The following is a 19,049-nucleotide window of genomic DNA, read 5'->3' on the forward strand; positions in this document are numbered from 1 at the left end:
AAGCTTGAAATTGTAAAACAAGAAATGGAACGTTTGAACATTTCAATCCTGGGAATAAGTGAACTAAAGTGGACTGGATTAGGACATTTTCAATCACAAAAGTGTTTACTCAGGGAATGACAAAAACAGAAGAAATGGAGTTGCTTTAATAGTGAGGCAAGCTGTAGCAAAGGCAGTCAGGGGCTGTATAATGCAAAGTATGACTGAATAATATCAATCAGACTTCAGGGAAAGCCTGTCAACATAAGCATCATTCAAGTTTATGCCCCAACCACAGATGCTGATGAGGAAGAAACTGAAAGTTTTTATGCAAATGTTCAGGAAGAAATTGATCACACACCTAAACAAGATATGCTGGTAATCATAAATGACTGGAACACAAAAGTAGGAAACAAAGCAGAATCAAATGTTGTTGGCAGATTTGGGCTAGGAGCACAGAATGAAGCAGGAGAACAATTCATAGATTTTGTGAAGACAACAATTTGTTCATTGCAAACACATGTTTCAGGGATCTATGCTGGCAGCGACAGACCAAGATCATGGGGTGGTGGTGGAAAGCTCAATGAAGATGTCAACCCAGTGTGCGGCTGCTGTAAAAAAGGCAAATTCCATGCTGGCCATAATTAGACGAGGAATAGAGAATAAAACTGCTGATATCATACTGCCCTTGTACAAATCTATGGTGAGACCACACTTGGAATACTATGTACAGTTCTGGTCACCACACCTAAAAAAGGATATCACAGAGCTTGAGAAGGTGCAGAAAAGAGCAACCAAAATGATTAAGGGACTAGAGCAACTGGTTTGGAGAGAGTGGACAGGGAGAAGTTTTTCTCCCTTCCCCATAATACTAAAATGCGGGGTCATCTGCTGAAGCTGGAGGCTGAGAGATTCAAAACAGATAAAGGAAGTATTTTTTCACACAACACATAGTTAAATTGTGGAACTCCCTGCCTCAAAATGTGGTGATGGCTGCCAACTTGGAAGGCTTTAAGAGGGGAGTGGACATGTTCATGGAGGAAAGGGGTATTCATGGCTACTAGTTAAAATGGATACTAGTCATGATGCATGCCTATTCTCTCCAGGATCAGAGGAGCATGCCTATTATCTTAAGTGCTGTGGAACACAGGCAGCATGGTGCTGCTGCAGTCGTCTTGTTTGTGGGCTTCCTAGAGGCACCTGGTTGGCCACTGTGTGAACAGACTGCTGGACTTGATGGGCCTTGGTCTGATCCAGCAGGGCCTTTCTTATGTTCTTATGTAACCACGGACATCACCACACGGCCAGTATAGAAATCAAAGAGATTGCACAATTGGAAGCAGAAGATGGAGAAGCTCTATTCTCTCGGCAAAAACAAGACCAGGAGCTGACTGTGGTACAGATCATGAATTGTTAATATCGAAAATCAAGATAAAGCTTAAGAAAAACACCAGAACATTCATAGCACCAAAATACAATCTAAGCAATATTCCTGAAGAGTTTAAAGACCATGTGAAAAACAGATTTGCATTACTGAGTTCAAGTGAATGTAAACCAGAAGAACTATGGGTGGAAACTAAAGATATTATCAAGGAAGAATGTGCAAAGACTATTCCTGTAGCCAAAAGAAATGAAAAACCAAAGATAGACTAGAACAAAAGTAGAAGGTAACAAACAGAATCAAAAGTCTAAGTGCAACGTTCCAGCGACTCGTACATAGAGACAAAGAGAACTATTATAATAACCAGTGTAAAGAAATAGATGAGAACAACAAAAAGGAAGAACAAGAGATCTGTTCCACATGATCTGGGAATTTAAAGCACAGTTAGGCATGCTGAATGATCAGCATGGAAATACATTAACTGAACAGGACAAAATAAAGAAAAGGTGGGAACAATACACTGAAGAACTGTACAGAAGAGATGAAAGGATGACAGATTCCTTCCAAGAAGAATCTTTTGAAGAACCACCTACAGTTTTAGAAAGTGAAGTGAAAGCTGCACTGAGAGCAGATGGGATATCAATAGAGCTATTCCAAGTCACAGAAGCGGTCCATCAAAATCTTGACAAGAATATGCCAACAAATATGGAAAACAAAACAATGGCCCACAGACTGGAAACAATCCATTTACATTCCAATTCCCAAGAAAGGAGACATCAAAGATTGCAGCAACTATTGCACCATCGCATTAATTTCTCACACAAGTAAAGTGATGCTCAAAATCTTAAAGCAAAGGCTGTTACCATATATGGAACGAGAAATGCCTGATGTTCAAGCTGGATTCAGAAAAGGAAGAGGCACTAGAGATCATTTTGCAAATATACGCTGATTACTGGAGCATACGAGAGAATTTCAGAAGAAAAACAGCTTGTGTTTCATAGATTACAGCAAAGCTTTTGACTGTGTGGATCACGAAAAGCTATGGCTGGTTTTAAAGGAAATGGGTGTGCCACTACATCTGATCATTTTGATGCGCACCTGTACTCTGGACAAGAGGCCACAGTTAGAACAGAATATGGAGAAACGGAATGGTTTCCAATTGGCAAAGGTGTCAGACAAGGATGTATTTTATCTCCCTATCTCTTCAATCTATATGCAGAACATATAATTAGGAAAGCTGGATTAGATTTAGATGAAGGTGGAGTGAAAATTGGAGGGAGGAACATTAATAACTTGAGATATGCTGATTACACTACATTATTGGCAGAAAATAGTGAAGATTTGAAACGACTACTGCTGAAAGTTAAAAGAGAAAGTGCCAAAGCAGGACTACAGCTGAACATCAAGAAAACAAAAGTAATGACTACAGGAGAATTACACAACTTTAAGGTTGACAATGAGGAAATTGAAATTGTTCAAGACTTTCTATTCCTTGACTCCACCATCAACCAAAAGGGAGACTGCAGCCAAGAAATCAGAAGGAGATTGAGACTGGGAAGGGCAGCCAATGAAAGAGCTAGAAAAGATTCTTAAGTGTAAGGATGGGTCACTGGCCACCAAGATTAAGTTAATTCATGCCATCGTATTCCCTATTACTATGTAGGGGTGTGAAAGCTGGACAATGAAGAAAGCTGATAGGAAGAAAGTAGATTCCTTTGAAATGTGGTGCTGGAGGAGAGTGTTACGGATTCCGTGGACTGCCAAAAAAATAAATCAGTGGGTTGTAAATCAAAGCAAGCCTGAACTGACCCTAGAAGCTAAAATGACTAAACTGAGGCTATCGTATTTTGGTCACATTATGAGAAGACAAGAGTCACTGGAAAAAGACAGTCATGCTAGGAAAAGTTGAGGGCAGCAGGAAAAGAGGAAGACTCAACAAGAGATGGATTGACTCAATAAAGGAAGCCACAGCCCTCAATTTGCAAGATCTGAGCCAGGCTGTCAAAGATAGGACATTTTGGAGGACTTTGATTCATAGAGTCGCCATGAGTCGGAAGTGACTTGATGACACTTAACACACATATGGAATTATTATAAAGTTATAAAAGTACAATCAGTAGACCGCATGTGCCCTTCAAGCCATTTGAAACATGGCCTTGTTGAAATCTTGAGAATTCCAGCTTTTAAAAAAAGACAAACAGGATTCTAGCCCTCATGACTGCAGAGATGTGTTTATAAAGGCAGGGACAACAGTAAAGATTCAAAAACAGGACAGCCAGTAACATAGAAACAAGGTTTTACTGTGTTTCAACTATGTATAACAAGAGTTTTCCAAGGGCCAAGTCAAGCTTTCCATAATTAATGACTGCAATTAGCAGAGGCTCTTCAGCTCATGATAGGTCTCCAATGACATCTGGATGCCGGGAAAATGTCAGAGCTGGCTAATAATATAACAATAATTTATTTATTTTTTGGAAAAGCCTATCCAGGAGTTATTCTCAGAATTTTGTCCTTCTAACCATGATAAAATGACATCACCTTGGAAGCCCCGCAAAAGCTTCAGAAAGCACTTACTTCTCTATGGCAGAAACATGCTTGGTTTCAAATTTTCCTTTGGTTAAAAGCTCTGGAGTGATTCGCCCCTCAAAGATTAGACCTTCTTTTGCCATTTTCACAAGGATAAGCCTGACAAGTTCACCCATGTACATTCCACTGACCATCTTCTCAAATCTGTAGTGATAAAAGAAATATACCGCAAATTAACAAGCATACACATATTCGTGATGAACCTGCATATGTGCAGCCTGACCCTTCACATATTTACTCACATGGCCCATCAACTCCAATGGGACAATTCCTACTAAAGTGTGCATTTGATTGCAGCCTCAAGGTCCAGATCCATGTTCAACCATGTTTAATTTTCTGGGTAGCACTAGGTAAGTCAGTATCCCATAGCCTAACCTACTTCTAAGTTCTGTTAAGAAGATAAAATGACATGAGAATATAAGGCTGCATCCCAAGTTCCATTTGTGCAAAGGGGGAAATTTTCATTGATTCTCTCTTCCCACTACAGTCCCCCATATTGCTCAGGAGGGTTCTCTAACACTAGGATCTGCATTATGGTGAATACAGGAGGCTGCTCTGCGGAATATATGTTTGCAAAGCTTTGGCTCCAGCTCATACTGTAATCTCACCCAAGCCTTTGAAATCTTCTTTCTGTGATGCTGATTATTAAAGGCCAACCCAAGTATCATCTAAGACTGCTTCTACATGGCAATGATTCTCCCTTTCCCTCTCATCACTTTCACAAGTACGGTGGCATTTGTACTGGCAACAGAGCCTCCACGTGGAGTTTTGTGGGCACTTTTCTCTGTCAGCTGCCATTATCCCACCATGTCAGCAGAGGATTCGTTTGGGGGCCTTAAAAAATCAGTAATTGCTAGATCACTATAACATGATATTGATCTGTTGCAATGATGAAACAGTAGCTCTGAATTCCCAGCTTTCGTGCGCAAATGTAAGTGGAAAGGTATACCCACCACAACAAAAAGAGCTAGAGACCTATATTTTTGAAAGCTGAGAATGCAAAGGAATTAAGTCAATTGTGGCAGCAGACACTGATAATGCTGTAACACCACAGCAATCTAGCAATTACCAATTTTTTAAAATGCCTAGGAAAAGCCTTCCGGTATTGGGGGAGGGTGGCCCCAACGTGGTCGGGACCTTTAAAAACATGCATCTTCCCGTTCACATGGGGTGCAAACATGCTCTGATCATGATCTTTCAACAAGATCATATCAGAACCAGTTTAGGAAAGAGCTGAGCAAAATGGGGGGGGGGGAGAATGTGGAAAGCGAATGATTAAAAGACATCATGTGGATGCCTCCCCCACCCAAAGTTCCAATTTGGATACTAAGCCAGAGGAAAACCTTCTTCCAGAAGCAACCCCAGTCATCTCTGGGCACTATAAAGATCCTGCTTATGCAGACTGTACTATGTCAATAAAGGATCTGAAATTTGATCCTGCTTAATGTTTTATTTAGTTAAAACATGTATATCTCATATTTCCATTTAAAACAAATGCCCAAAGCAGCTGTATGTCCAGACTTTGTGCTGTAATCAGAAAGGCTGGTTAAAAATAATATAAGCTGAACTGAGAGATTCAGGGAAAAGAGGAAAACTGAAGTAACAGATTGTGGAAGTATTACGGAGCAAAGAAATCGTTCACTATTTGTTGCCAGTGACCACAGTAACACATTCTTACTTACAGTTGCTTCCCGGGATTAAGAGAACCCCGGTCAATCTCTCTGTCAAACTCAGTCCGGATGTCTTCTAACGTGCCGTCATCTCCAAAGGCCCCCCATTCGGTGTTGATACACATCCGCCCTTCATCACCTTCCACCAGATCAATGTGTCTCATTTCTTCCATGTAACAGGCATTTGTGCCAGTACCTGAGCGAAAAGGAGTGGGATTAGCCAACAGATTGAAACACAAAATAAAATCGCAATAGGCACTGCACTGAGTAAAGGCATCGACCGTCAATACCGATAATTATGCCAACTTCACAACGCTGGTCATCGAACCCACAGGTCATCATTGTTCCAACGGTGTCGTTGACCACTGCCATGATGTCCGCATCATAATCCTTTAAAAGGGAATGGAAAGTTGCTTATATTATGCAGTGTTATTTATGTATGTGTATATTCCATACATTGCTGGGAGATATAATGAACATACCACTTTATGTCTGCTAGCTGGTTGTTTTTTCCAATATTGCCCTTCCTACTACAGACCCTTTATCCTTAATAGTCTTGTGTCCTCCTCGTTCTACAAACTCCCCCGGACAAAAATCAGACTATAACACGTCTGGGTTGCTTCTGGAAGTAACCATTACATGCCTAACATAGTTGTGTAACAAGATCATTTAGCTTACACTGCAATCCTGCGCTAATATTTTGGGGCTTTTTTGTTTGTTTGTTCTTTGCCATCAAGTCACAGATGGCTTTTGGCGACCCCGTAGGGTTTTCAAGGCTAGACATTCAGAGGTGGATTGCCATTGCCTGCCTCCGCGTCACACCCCTGGTATTCCTTGGAGGTCTCCCATCCAAATACTTGCCAGGGTCGAGGCTGAGAGTGTGTGACTGGCCCAAGGTCACCCAGCAAGTTCCCAGAGTGGGGATTCAAACCTGGGTTTCCCAGATCCTAGCCCAACACCTTAACCACCACACCACACTGGCTCATGTACTTAGTAACAAACCTCACTAAGTCAGTTACACCCAAGTGAAAACATATTGTTTTGGGCTGCATGCTTCCAACACTCCACTCTAACTCAGGCCAAAAACACATGGTCGCTTAGCCCACTTTATTCCCTGTTTCAGCCAGGATCAAAGTAATCCGGGCTGGAGGAGAAACTGTATGCATTACCTGGAATGAGCAAGGACGAAACTGTGTGCAAACGGATTCATGTAAACAGAAAATGTGGGTTCCGTGGAGTTCCCACCCACCCACTCCTGGTGATTGGTCCTTTCGAACTGACCAATGAAGGCTTTTCTTCATTGTAATTTAAAAAGCATTTTAAGAACAAAAAACACAAAACGGAGCAATCTGAAAGGGGGGGGGAATCCAAGCCTTGTTTTAAAAAAGCCTTTCCTTTTCTCAGAAAGAGCTCCGAGGTAGCAGGAAGCAAGAAGCGCTTGAATCCTGCCTCCTCACACACTGCTTCGTGATTGGCTGTGAGAGATGCCAATCTTCTGTGCTTCCCCTGGTTGGCTGCCAGAAGAGGAATGGGAAAAGCTGGGTTCCTTTTTCCTTGAAACAGGGTTGAGCCAACAAGGGATGAGGTAACGTTTGTTCAAAAAGGTTTAATCCAGGGCTGAGCCGAGATAACTCCTGGCTGAAACAGGGAATAAAGTGGGCTAAGCGACCATGCGTTTTTGGCCCCAGAGTGGACTGTCTGAAACTGAGGAAGCTCTGCTATATTAAATGTTTCTTTTTACACGCCTACATTTGGCGTATGATATTCCCCTGAAGGGCTGTAGAGCCCCAGACAGATGGGGACTCTGAATACTTTTCATGATTCTTTCTTAATGAAAATGCCATGAAATAAACAGACACCTTAATAAGGGGCAGGCAAACCATGGCTAAGGGCCACATTTCCATCCAGCCCTCAAGCTGTTTCATGATTTATTACAGCGTCAACCGACCAGACTGCAGCACTGGCTAGCAGGCCAGTTCTCCCAAAAACCTGCAGTACATAGGGTTGCCAATCTCCAAGTTGTGGCTGGAGATCTCCCGCTATTACAACTGATATCCAGGTGACAGAGCTCAATTCACCTGAAGAAAATGGCTGCTTTGGCAGGTGGACTCTCTGGCATTATACCTGCTGAGGTCCCTCCCTTCTCTAAACCCCGCCCTCCTCAGGCTCCACCCCCAAAATCTCCAAGTATTTCCCAACCTGGAGCTGGCAACCCTAGTAGCACAGCTCAAGGGCCCTTAAGAATGGCAGAATGGGGTAGAGGACCACATCTGGATCTCTGTCTACTTTTGAGGACTTCCAAGTTTTACACTGCTTCTTCCTGCTTCCAGAAGAACCAGTATCAAGAAGAACCAGTATCAGAGCCTTCAAAAGCAGGCAGGGATCCAAATGCGACCGCAGACTGAAATGTTTGCCCACCCCAAATCTCACCATTCTGGAATGTTACAGGCAGGAAACTACAAAACTCAGCTCTCATCTTAGGGGCACAACATGTACCCCAACCAACTATTTTATATCTAAGTATATATGGAATGCATGCACATTTAAAAGACAACTTTACCCCACGTTTCTTGATTGCTTTGTTGAGTAACTGTACCACATCAGCTCCCTCCACGCCACTTGCTTTGAAGCGTTTCGTCCAGGTTATCAGGTAACCCTAATAAAATCAAACAGTTACAATATGGTACCTAATAAACAATATGCTACTTTTCTTTCATTGTAGACCCATTTTTTCAGTTTCTGTTAAAAAATAAATGACGGACCATTTCGCACATGCAGCATCACTGTCGAATCTTGCCCTGCAGACTTCCTAAGTCCACATGGAAAAAGTATCAAATGTACATGAATACCCAGTTGCTCCCATTTATTGCAACTGTGATAACACCATTTTTGGACCCAGCACAATTATGGAATCACAAAAATCATGCTTAATATGTATGTGCGTATTTTAGCTCATACGTCTAAGACTCTGTCTTAAGCAGAGTCTAAACCAGGGGTCCCCAATGTGGTGCCCATGAGCACCATGGCACTCACTGACACATTTCCTGGTGTGACACGCTGGGAAATGGGAGATCTCCACTGGGAGATGAAGTTTAAATTCAACTGTCTAGTTTTTTATATACAATATTATATTATCATAAGCAACAGCAATTTATCAAGGCTCAGCAGCACAGCTAGGTCAAACACTTTTCTTCAAATGTTAACATGTATTTTCTATCCTGTATTAAACCTTTAACATGCTCTTACCTCATCTAGCTTGGATTGTCGACATGGGAAAGAAAATGTGAAGCCAACAGGTAATTTCTTGTCCTTGATTTCTCGTTTCTCCATGAAATCTCCTAAACATTCCGCAACATGGTCAAAAAGCTAAGCAAAAGCAAGGAAATAAAATTATATTGGAGGGTCAGATGAAAATTTAATTATGCCTCCATCTTCACAAGCATAATTGGGGGGAGAACCCTGAAAAGTAGTTACAGAATCCATACTAGCTACATTGTTTTGGCAGCAGCACTGTAAACAGCATTTGAGAATCAAGGCAATTGATATGTATTTCAATAAATGCCCACGTAGGAAAAAATATCCTGAGCCATGATGCTCAGCAGACTTCTCTGTGAACAACTCTCACGGGAGTTATAACAAGGAAGACTGCTGCAATTGCACCCAAATTTAATTGGAAGTAAGCTCTACCAAAATCACTGGGATGATAAATATGGCAGTGAAGCCTGCTGAAGTCAATGTTTACTCCAATTCTCCTTGGTTAGGAGATTGGAACATTACATCTGTACCAGATGCAAAACACGAAAATCTTGATAAATTTTTACACTGTACATACAATTTAGGGTGGAAATGCTTGTCGACAGGTTATGTACAAGTAGCTATATTTACAAGCCTGGCCAATTTTTGCACAAAGGGAAAAGCTAGCACTAATGAGTTACTTTTCAGTTGCAATCAGCAGATATTATAATACTGGAAAACTCATTCTCCTTGTTTAATAAATGTTTTTAGATATCACAGAGTTCATCTACACTTAGCAGAGATTCAACTCTTCTGAACTAATTTTAGTAACATGGAATGTAGCTTTCAGTTTTCTTGAATCTTCTGAGCAGTTCCTCTCCTTTCAGCACGCATCTTCGCTTTGCGGCTCCTAAATGCTTTTGGAATTATAACCCAAATCAGGATACTGACCCCCATGAACAACAAAATGTCTTCTCTCATTCTTTAAAAGCACACACCTGAATGGTGTTTAATAGTTAATGCATATGTTTGGTTGTTTTCCCCCAAATGCAGGCAAACTATGCACTACTCTTTGTATAACTAATACTGCAGCTCCTTCCATGTTATGAAACAGGTATGATGAGTGCAATGGAGCTAATGTGAGAAAGGGCAGCGCAAGCACAATAGTATGGTCAGGACAAGCAAGATCAGAAATGCTCCCCTGATACATTCTCCTCCTATCTTCTCGTCAAGCAAAATCAGAACACTGCAAACCTTTTATATTGAAAAGAAAAAAAATCCTTTCTTTTTACATCATGCTCTGCTCATTTTCTACGAAATTATTTTCAGACCCTTTAAAGGGGTCAGATAAAAATGTAGTAACGTTTGGGCCGACCATTACTTCCCAAAAAGTTAAGATCTGGATCACCAAGCTGCCAATGCAGTACTGGGGGCAAAAAGCCCCTCCTTACATTTTACTTATGTTCTGTGCCATCTAACCTGACCTGGAGAGCCCAGGCTAATCCGATCTTGTCAGATCTCGGAAGCTAAGCAGGGTCAGCCCTGGCTAGTATTTGGATGGGAGACCTCCATGGAATACCAGGGTCGTGACGCAGAGGCAGGCAATGTCAAACCACCTCTGAAGGTCTCTTGCCTTGAAAACCCTACGGGGTCGCCGTAAGTCAGCTGTGGCTTGACGGCACTTTCTACACCACTGTGCCATCTAAAACTTCCCATCGTATGACTGGTGAAAGGGACACAGCTGGTCAGCTCTGCCCCTTCTTTACGATCAGGGTGGTGGACTGTCCTAAGTGCATGCCATAAGAGCAAAATAGAACCTCCATGTTCAGAGGCCACGTTTACCTGAATGCCAGTTGCTAGAGGGCTATCAAAGGGCCTTTGGCCAATGTGGACTTGTGATGTGATCCAGTATGGCTCTTCTTACGATCTTCTTTTGTTGGATTTTATTGGCCAAAATTTCACTAGAGATTGCACAGATGGTGACACAATATAAGCCAACTGGTAGGACTGACAGGGGCTCTGGCGTCAGGTTCCTGGTGCCTAACCTTACAAGTGCCAGTGCCACAGGATTGCACAGAAAGGTCTAAGATATTGCAACTGACAAGTGGGTTTTCCGCAAAAGACAAAGGTTACATTCTTTGGAGCTAAAAGTTTGAAAACCATTACCACAAGTCATCAATTTGATTTCTAATGGGACTGTCCATTTTAAACGATCCTGCCCAACCAAGATTATTAATCAAACCTAATTTGTAGTGAAGAAAAATGCATGTAGTTTCATGAAACAGGGTTCTGAACATTTTGGCACTGGCTCCTAAAAACCACTATTTCAAGAGGTAGGATTGGGACACATTTTTCACAAACCATCCAACACAGACTTTCAATCTAACCTTAAAATAACTCTTTAGTCATATAATCCATTTATTATAATTAGTAAATGAAAGGCAAGAATAGGTGTTAGTCACAGAAATCACAGTTTGATTAGCTATTCGAAACAGAAATTGGTACAAGAGACAAAGTCAGGCCTTTGACCACGGCACCATCAAACCTGACCTTTCACAGTAATCAAAACCCACAAAACTAGTTTGGGCATATTCCAATGCCGCATCTGCAAGCTGAAGCAGCTGGGCTGATGTTTTAGACAGCCAAGCAGTTAGAAAAGAACAGACAGGCCTGAGATCTGCTTGCTCTGAGTAGACAGCTTTACAACAGCAATGTCCAACAGCCCCTCTAACAGGCCTGTAGTACAGTGGTACTCTGTGTGTGATGTGCAACTGGTAGGGATGCAGCAGCCATTGTAGGGGTCTGGCGAGGAAGCGCACCCAAGGAACTGCCCTTGTAAGCGCACCATGGTCATGATCTTGACTTTTGATGACTTTGCAGTTGTCCACGCTAAGGTGGCAAGTGTTTGTGTCTTGACTTCCGGGAGGAAAAGAGTGTTGGTGAGATACTTCAGGTCTAAAATGGTCCTCCAGCCCCCATTCCATTTGGGAACTGTAAAAAAATATTGAGTAGATGCCCTTGGTCATTTCTGTGTGTGTGTGGGGGGGGGGACTGGTTCTATGGCATCCATTGTCCTTTTGTGTTTCTCTGTCCGGAGAGATCTCGGTTTCATAAATGTGACATGAAAAATGTAAAAAGGAACCCGACACAGCACTCTTTAAAAGGATCCTTACCCGTGTTCCACTGCCGTGCATGATGTCTTCTGGAGTGTCATAAATCTCCGTCTCCATTTGCACTGTTTGCTTTTTCTCATGAGAGACTTTAACTCGCAGAATGCGAAAGTAAGACCCACCAAGATCCAATGCAATGAAATCCCCTTTCTCTGTTTTGGAAGAGACAGATCACAGTTGAACATCAAATTACCCTGGTCTAAAATGGCTTTTCACCCTTAACTAAATAAAATAATGCACTTAGCACTGAAATTTTTACTATCAGCAATTACCTTTTGACATTGCAAATACATTTGATCAGCCCAAGGGATGACATTTGCCCTGTCTATCAGATCAACCAAACAGAGGCAGCAATCCTTATTGGTTTAGCGAACAGATAACCAACTAACAGACTTTGGAACACGATAAAAACCACTGATTGTATACCCAGCATAGATAAATACTGAAGATCAAGTACATGGGAAACAAGTATATACACACAGGATTGGATCCAACCATCTTTTCCTTTAGTGAAAACCATGTGGGAAAAATGCTGTCATAAGGAGGGGAATTAGGTGAGATTGAGTTAAAAAATATGGCTGAATCCAATCCAATCTTTCCACTGTTTTTTAATAGGCTGTTCAGCACCTCAGAGTATTTTTCTGACTCTGTATCACCACAGCAAATTATCAAAGCGAGTTGTTTATTTGCTGCATAGACATGAACCCCGTCATTTGGGAATCTACACTGTTTAAACGCCACATAGTCAAAAGAACAACGCTTTGGTGCTCACTTGACTACACAAACAACCCAAATGTTTTTTAAGGAGTGCAGCAGTTCTTTCAGATGAAGTAGCACCCCAAAATCCCTTATGCCACGACTCTCCTACTATGCTCATATGCATAGCAAGAATTATGCCTTCAGAACCTTCAGCAACACTACAACATAGATTGCTTATTTCTGGTCACACACTGCAACGGTTTGGTGTATCAAATATATAGGCTAACATTCATTTCAAGCCTGGTAAGCTTTATAATGTACTCTGAATGAAAACAATTAAACTTCACTCTTCAGTTACAAGCATCTGATACCAAGCGAAACGTACAAATAATCTTCATCATTATAGCCCATCATCTGTTTGAACTGAGCCATTACCTTTAAAAAACTGGAAAATACACACTAGAGCAGATGGCCTTCTTCAAGAGTAAATGAACCCTGGAACACATTTCAAACAAATGCTGCACTTTAGGAAATGTCCTCTCTGATAATATGCAGCAAATTAATGCCGTCTGCAAACTGAAAATTGGCATCCATGTCAACAAGACAGGCATGCTTCTCTTCAGGTTAAAGAGTTTGCATCTCAAATAGAAGTTCTTCCTGCTTAATTAGCATCCTGGAATATTTGTCAAACAGTATTTTAGCTGGGTAGCCACAAAGTTAACATTTAAGGCCAACCTATTTTAAAATTAGCCCTGGATGCTCATGCCAGACCAATATTTTTCAAACGGCTGAAAAGTGCCTTGCATGTGAGGAACACACTCGACAACAGGTAAAGATGAGTGCAAGGAGAATTAATACTCTCTACCACTCTGTCTAGGGAAGGCAGCATGGTACAGCCCGATCTCGTCAGATCTCGGAAGCTAAGCAGGGTCAGCCCTGGTTAGTATTTGGATGGGAGACCACCAAGGAATACAAGGGCTGCTATGCAGAGGAAGGCACTGGCAAACCACCTCTGTTAGTCTCTTGCCATGAAAACCCCAAAAGAGGTCGCCATAAGTCGGCTGCGACTTGACTGACGGCACTTTACACATACACATACCACTCTGTCTAGTACATTTTACCCCACCCTTCCTCCAACATCAGAGAACATACATGGTTCTCTCTTCCTCATCCTATGCTCACAACAAGCCTATGAGGTGGGGTAGCCTGTGGGAGAATGCGACTGGCCCATGGTCACCAGCAAACATTCATGGAAGAGGGGGGATTTGAACTCAGGTCTCTCAGATCCTAGTACCTAGTGTAACACTCTTCCCCACTACACCACACCATCTCTCTCTAGGAACACAAGTCCATTGCTCACATGGCATTCATTGTAATAACCAAGAAACTGTTTTTGTGTTTCAGGGCATCAGGTATGTTTACAAATGGCAACCGTGCATCATAGGAGACACAATCCTTACCTGAGCCATCAGGAATAGACCTCACAAATGTAGGCAGCATCTTGACTGTGGCCGTTGGATTAAAGTCCCTGGAAAGCCCATTCTGCATCTCCCTCCTGAAGCGGGCCATGATATCCAACAGGGTCTCATCAGAGAGTCGCATGGCATACAGGTATTTATCAATCTGAGGAGGAGACACAAACAAACACAGGTCAGATCCTGCATGAAGTTACATGAACAACAATCACATGAACAACAATCATTCTGAGGGTCTATAGGAAAATTTGAAGCAGGTAATAACATTTGCATCAGTTACAGTTCTGAATACATCCACTGAGCAACATCTAATCCATTCAGATCACCAAAAGCCAATATGAATGGAAAAGTACTACAGCACTTCCAGAAGACATTTACACTTGGCCTCTGCCAAACCTTTAAGGAAGGAAATTCCTGAGTTACGGAGCAACCAAAAATGTGGGTCTCCCGAAGTAGTGTATTGTGAGTGTCACATGGTGCTCCTAGTCAAACTCTACAATGGAACCAAAGAGTTTATTTATACCCTACATTTTCTCTCTAATGGGGACTCCAACTGGTTTACAACACTGCTTTACCTTCCTTCACTTTATCGCCACAACTATCACCCTGTGAGGTAGATTAGGCTAAGACAGAGTAACTGTTCCAAGATCATCCAGTGAGCTTCCATGGCTGAATGGGGGTTTGAACCTGATTCTCAGATCCTGGTCTGACATTCTAACCACTATGCAACATTGTCTGTCACACTAAATTGAATTGGTCTCTAAAATGTGCTGGTCACAAGCCATTTATTTTATAGATGACCACCAGAACTTCAAACTGGGCCTGGAAAGCAACAAATAGCATGTGCACAAAATGGAGCTCTGGTGTGCAATATGCCTCACAATGTTTTGTAGCAACTGAAACGTATATGATCTTCTGAAGCTACCTTATACTGAATCAGACCATTGGCCCAGCTAATTCAATATTGTCTGCTCTGACTGGCAGCAGCTCTACAGCGTTTCAAGCAGAGAAGGATTTTTTATAACTCCTCCTACCTAAAATCCTTTATCTGCAGATGCCAGGAATTAACACAGGCATCTTCTCCATGGCTCCTTTTCAGGGGGAATTGGGACAGAAATACTTACCAATAAAATATAAAGTGTATCTTCTACTGCTGAGCTGCAGCATCTCCCCAAGGTTCCCAACCACCATCAAGGGCATTCCAATAACCTAGCCTCAGAATTATGAACTAGGCTTTATAAGAAGTACAATGGAAATGAAATAGAATAATCCTGCATATGACATAGCATCATAATAGTTCTGAGACATGTCCTTTTTTATTCACCATTTCTTGATTGTTCTTATTTTTAACTCTATTTTTTCTGGAGGATCCGGTCAACTCCACTCACAAAATTAGAGTCTGCATCCTCATCTCCACTGGAAAACTTCAGAACCAAAACCCTCCCATAAGAACATAAGAAAAGCCCTGCTGGATCAGACCAAGGCCCATCAAGTCTGTTCACACAGTGGCCAACCAGGTGCCTCTAGGAAGCCCACAAACAAGACGACTGCAGCAGCACCATGCTGCCTGTGTTCCACAGCACCTAAGATAATAGGCATGCTCCTCTGATCCTGGAGAGAATAGGCATGCATCATGACTAGTATCCATTTTAACTAGTAGCCATGAATATCCCTTTCCTCCATGAACATGTCCACTCCCCTCTTAAAGCCTTCCAAGTTGGCAGCCATCACCACATTTTGAGGCAGGGAGTTCCACAATTTAATTATGTGTTGTGTGAAAAAATACTTCCTTTATCTGTTTTGAATCTCTCAGCCTCCAGCTTCAGCAGATGACCCCGCATTTTAGTATTATGGGGGAGGGAGAAAAACTTCTCCCTGTCCACTCTCTCCAAACCATGTTTTGTTGTTAAACAGAAAAGCCAAAATCTAATGAAGCAAGGGGAAGGTTTGCAGCAAGGGCGGGGTTCCCTTACACCAGTTTCAGCACACACTATGCTTCGCTGTAGAAGAAGACCAGCTCATTGTTCTCAGTGGGGAAAAGAGAATTACAGAGGTTTTGCCAAGTTAAAAAAAAAAAATCAGAAAACTCCCTCTGAGGGGTTGGGAAAGGGTGAGGAGAGAATAATAGAAATTTTAATATTGACAGTTCTATAACCGCACATGACAACTGCTGCAGGAAACAGCAACATTACAGAGGTATTTCTTGCAGCAAAATTTCCTCTAGGCCTGTGTGTACATGTCTCTCTAAACACCTGTGAACATATCCTTGGCCCCAATCAGGACGTAATGCTGGTGTTTCTTGTGGTCACGTGGAAAGCTGCTGTGAATCACGAGCTGAGCTAGAATAGCAGAGTCTTACTCGAGGATATGCACTAACCGGCCACCACCATAGTGACATTCTGAGTGCATCTGCCACCAGAGAAGATGAGACACATTTCCCAAGTGAGAATCAGTGTAGTTTGCTACTAGCAGCCGAGCATGCTGAAAATGAAGGAGTAGGGGGTTCTGTTTCAGGTTCTGGGGGAAAAACGTCCTCCGTCGTGGAACACAGCCAGCTCGTTTCTCTTGCACTCCCATTAGAGACCCTTTATATCCCTTGTGTCTGCCCAGCCTTTTCTGCATACTTCACTTACTTTCCCAGCAAACTGACCATGGCCATGATCCAGAGAAACAGAGGTGATCCTAAAGCAATATGAACAGTGCAGAATCCTTCAGAGTCCCATCACATTCTGTGTTATGTTTCTGCTTTGCACTTTTTATATTTTGCAAGTGGTTCAGAATTTCTTTTTGACAAATTGCACAGCCTTGAGCGCTGCTTTATAAAGTAATAGCAAAATGCCAATCATAGTGGCAGGTCAGTGTTTCTTTTTTGGGGGGGTGCATCTTATGGGCTTACAGTGCTTCTCTGGATGCTCTGTGCAAAGGTGCACATTGCACTCCCATGGGACCCAGCAAGAGCCTGGCCACACAGCATCAAGAGTTGACACAACTCTACACAACATTATCTCCAAATCCAGTGCTTTACTTTTCCTTATAAACTAATAGCTGCCGTTCATATGGGAGAATGCAGAAGAGAACATTTAGCAGCGGGACATAAGTTTACTGGTTCTGAGCCCCTACAGATCCCAGCCACGGAGAATCTACATAAGCCCATTCTGAGCTTTGTTGTTGGCAATGTAATGATGATCAAGAAGAGACACCAGATTTCCTTTCTTTGCAAAGTGCTTACTAAACCCAACAGGCAGAAGCAAGCATCCTTGTTTATTATAAGAGTTATCTTTAAAAGCATTTTTCCACACACAATAGCATCAACAGGTCTTACTCGAGGAAGTACATAGCGTTGAAAGACATCTCTTTCATGATAAATCCTAATGCTATTTTTTCTTACAGCAAACTCGGCTCTTCTCTGGATAAAAATGAGCTACAGACACAATGAACTGAAGGGTATCTCCCATGAAGGCAGCAGCCCTGAAATATATCTGCTTTAGCTAAAGGTAAAGGTCCCCTGTGCAAGCACCGGGTCATTCCTGACCCATGGGGTGACGTCACATCCTTACGTTTCCTAGGCAGACTTTGTTTATGGGGTGGTTTGCCAGTGCCTTACCCAGTCATCTTTATTCCTTTATTCCCAGCAAGCTTTAGCTACTCGGTCTCAAATATATGCCACCCACCGCCAAATGAACACCCCAAAGACTCTGCTGAGAGAGACACCGCAAGACTTTGACAACGCAAACATTGTGAAATTTCCTTTCACTGGCCACACCGGTAGCATTGCGACAGACAACGGAAGGAACGGCTACACAATCCAATGTATTGTAAAGCATGAAGAGCATTATATGCTTTCAAATACTGTCTAGTTTCGCTGAATCAGACTTCTTTTAAATCCATGTCCTACAGACAGCTTTGTAACACCCTGGATAATATAATCTCTGTTCGTATCATGCTATAATCTGGCATAATTTAATAGAGATTAATCTGTTGGAGGCTTCCTAATGGAGGGAAATTGCATTTTGATACAAAAGGCTGTCGTAGAGCACTTTCAGCTGCCTAGCAGTCCTACAGTTTTGTGGCAAAAAACCAGCTTTGCACAATTGATCATTAAATGCATCTAAAACTAAATTTCTACTTCTAAAACCTAATTGGCCGCTTAGGCCAACCAGAGATTTAGCCAGAATGTCAAGCAGGTCATTGAGAGGCAGAATATATTTTTTCTAAATAAATAAACAGGGTCTTGAGGTATGCAAATAATACACATATATATTCATAAGCAATACATTTCTGAAAACCAAAATGCCCCCTTAAAAAAACTTTCTAGACATGTTTACAGGGAAAATATTACTACCATTCCAAATTATGATATCCTTTCAATGGGCAGAAGCTGTTGCTCTACTACTACCATTAACAACACCATCAATACTTTAGCAAGCAGCTTCTAGTCTCCCCATGTCTGGTATTACTCAAAAACTTTAACAAACCACAATACAGTATTGCCTGAAAAAAACTTTTCCTGAACTATCCACAACACATCAGGTTGGATCCCAATGGAATTTTTCTACTCATGCAAGGCTTCTTGGGCAAGCAGAAATACAAGAGGGTCAAGGCACACATGCCCTACCTTGTGTTCCTGAGGAAGGCATTGTGGAAGGTACATGTCTGCACCCCCCATCATGATTTCCTTCAATCAAATCATACTGATACTAATCAGAAATGAAAAACCACAGCTGGATCTGAACAGTTAGTGCTCTTGCACTAACAGAATTGCATTAAGTAAAACTTCTTTTCTGTTACCGCATGGTAGGTCCAACACAGTATCTCCATTAATCTTGATATCAATAATCTACTTGCAGCATCCCGC

General features: G+C 42.0%; 1 protein-coding gene across 1 annotated transcript in view; it reads right to left on the minus strand.

Annotated features, from left to right (window-relative positions):
* LOC130477382 (hexokinase-1) overlaps positions 1–19,049 on the minus strand; it is a 47,930-nt gene that overhangs the window by 19,458 nt on the left and 9,423 nt on the right. The window contains exons 2-8 of the mRNA XM_056849318.1: positions 14,180–14,342; positions 12,024–12,172; positions 8,863–8,982; positions 8,177–8,272; positions 5,907–6,006; positions 5,629–5,812; positions 3,935–4,090 (exon numbers count right to left, since the gene is read on the minus strand). Of these exons, the coding sequence (XP_056705296.1) occupies positions 3,935–4,090; positions 5,629–5,812; positions 5,907–6,006; positions 8,177–8,272; positions 8,863–8,982; positions 12,024–12,172; positions 14,180–14,342 (968 nt within the window). The remainder of the gene's footprint in view (positions 1–3,934; positions 4,091–5,628; positions 5,813–5,906; positions 6,007–8,176; positions 8,273–8,862; positions 8,983–12,023; positions 12,173–14,179; positions 14,343–19,049) is intronic.

This window comes from Euleptes europaea, chromosome 5 (genome assembly GCF_029931775.1).
Source record: "Euleptes europaea isolate rEulEur1 chromosome 5, rEulEur1.hap1, whole genome shotgun sequence".
Classification (NCBI taxonomy): Eukaryota; Metazoa; Chordata; class Lepidosauria; order Squamata; family Sphaerodactylidae; genus Euleptes; species Euleptes europaea.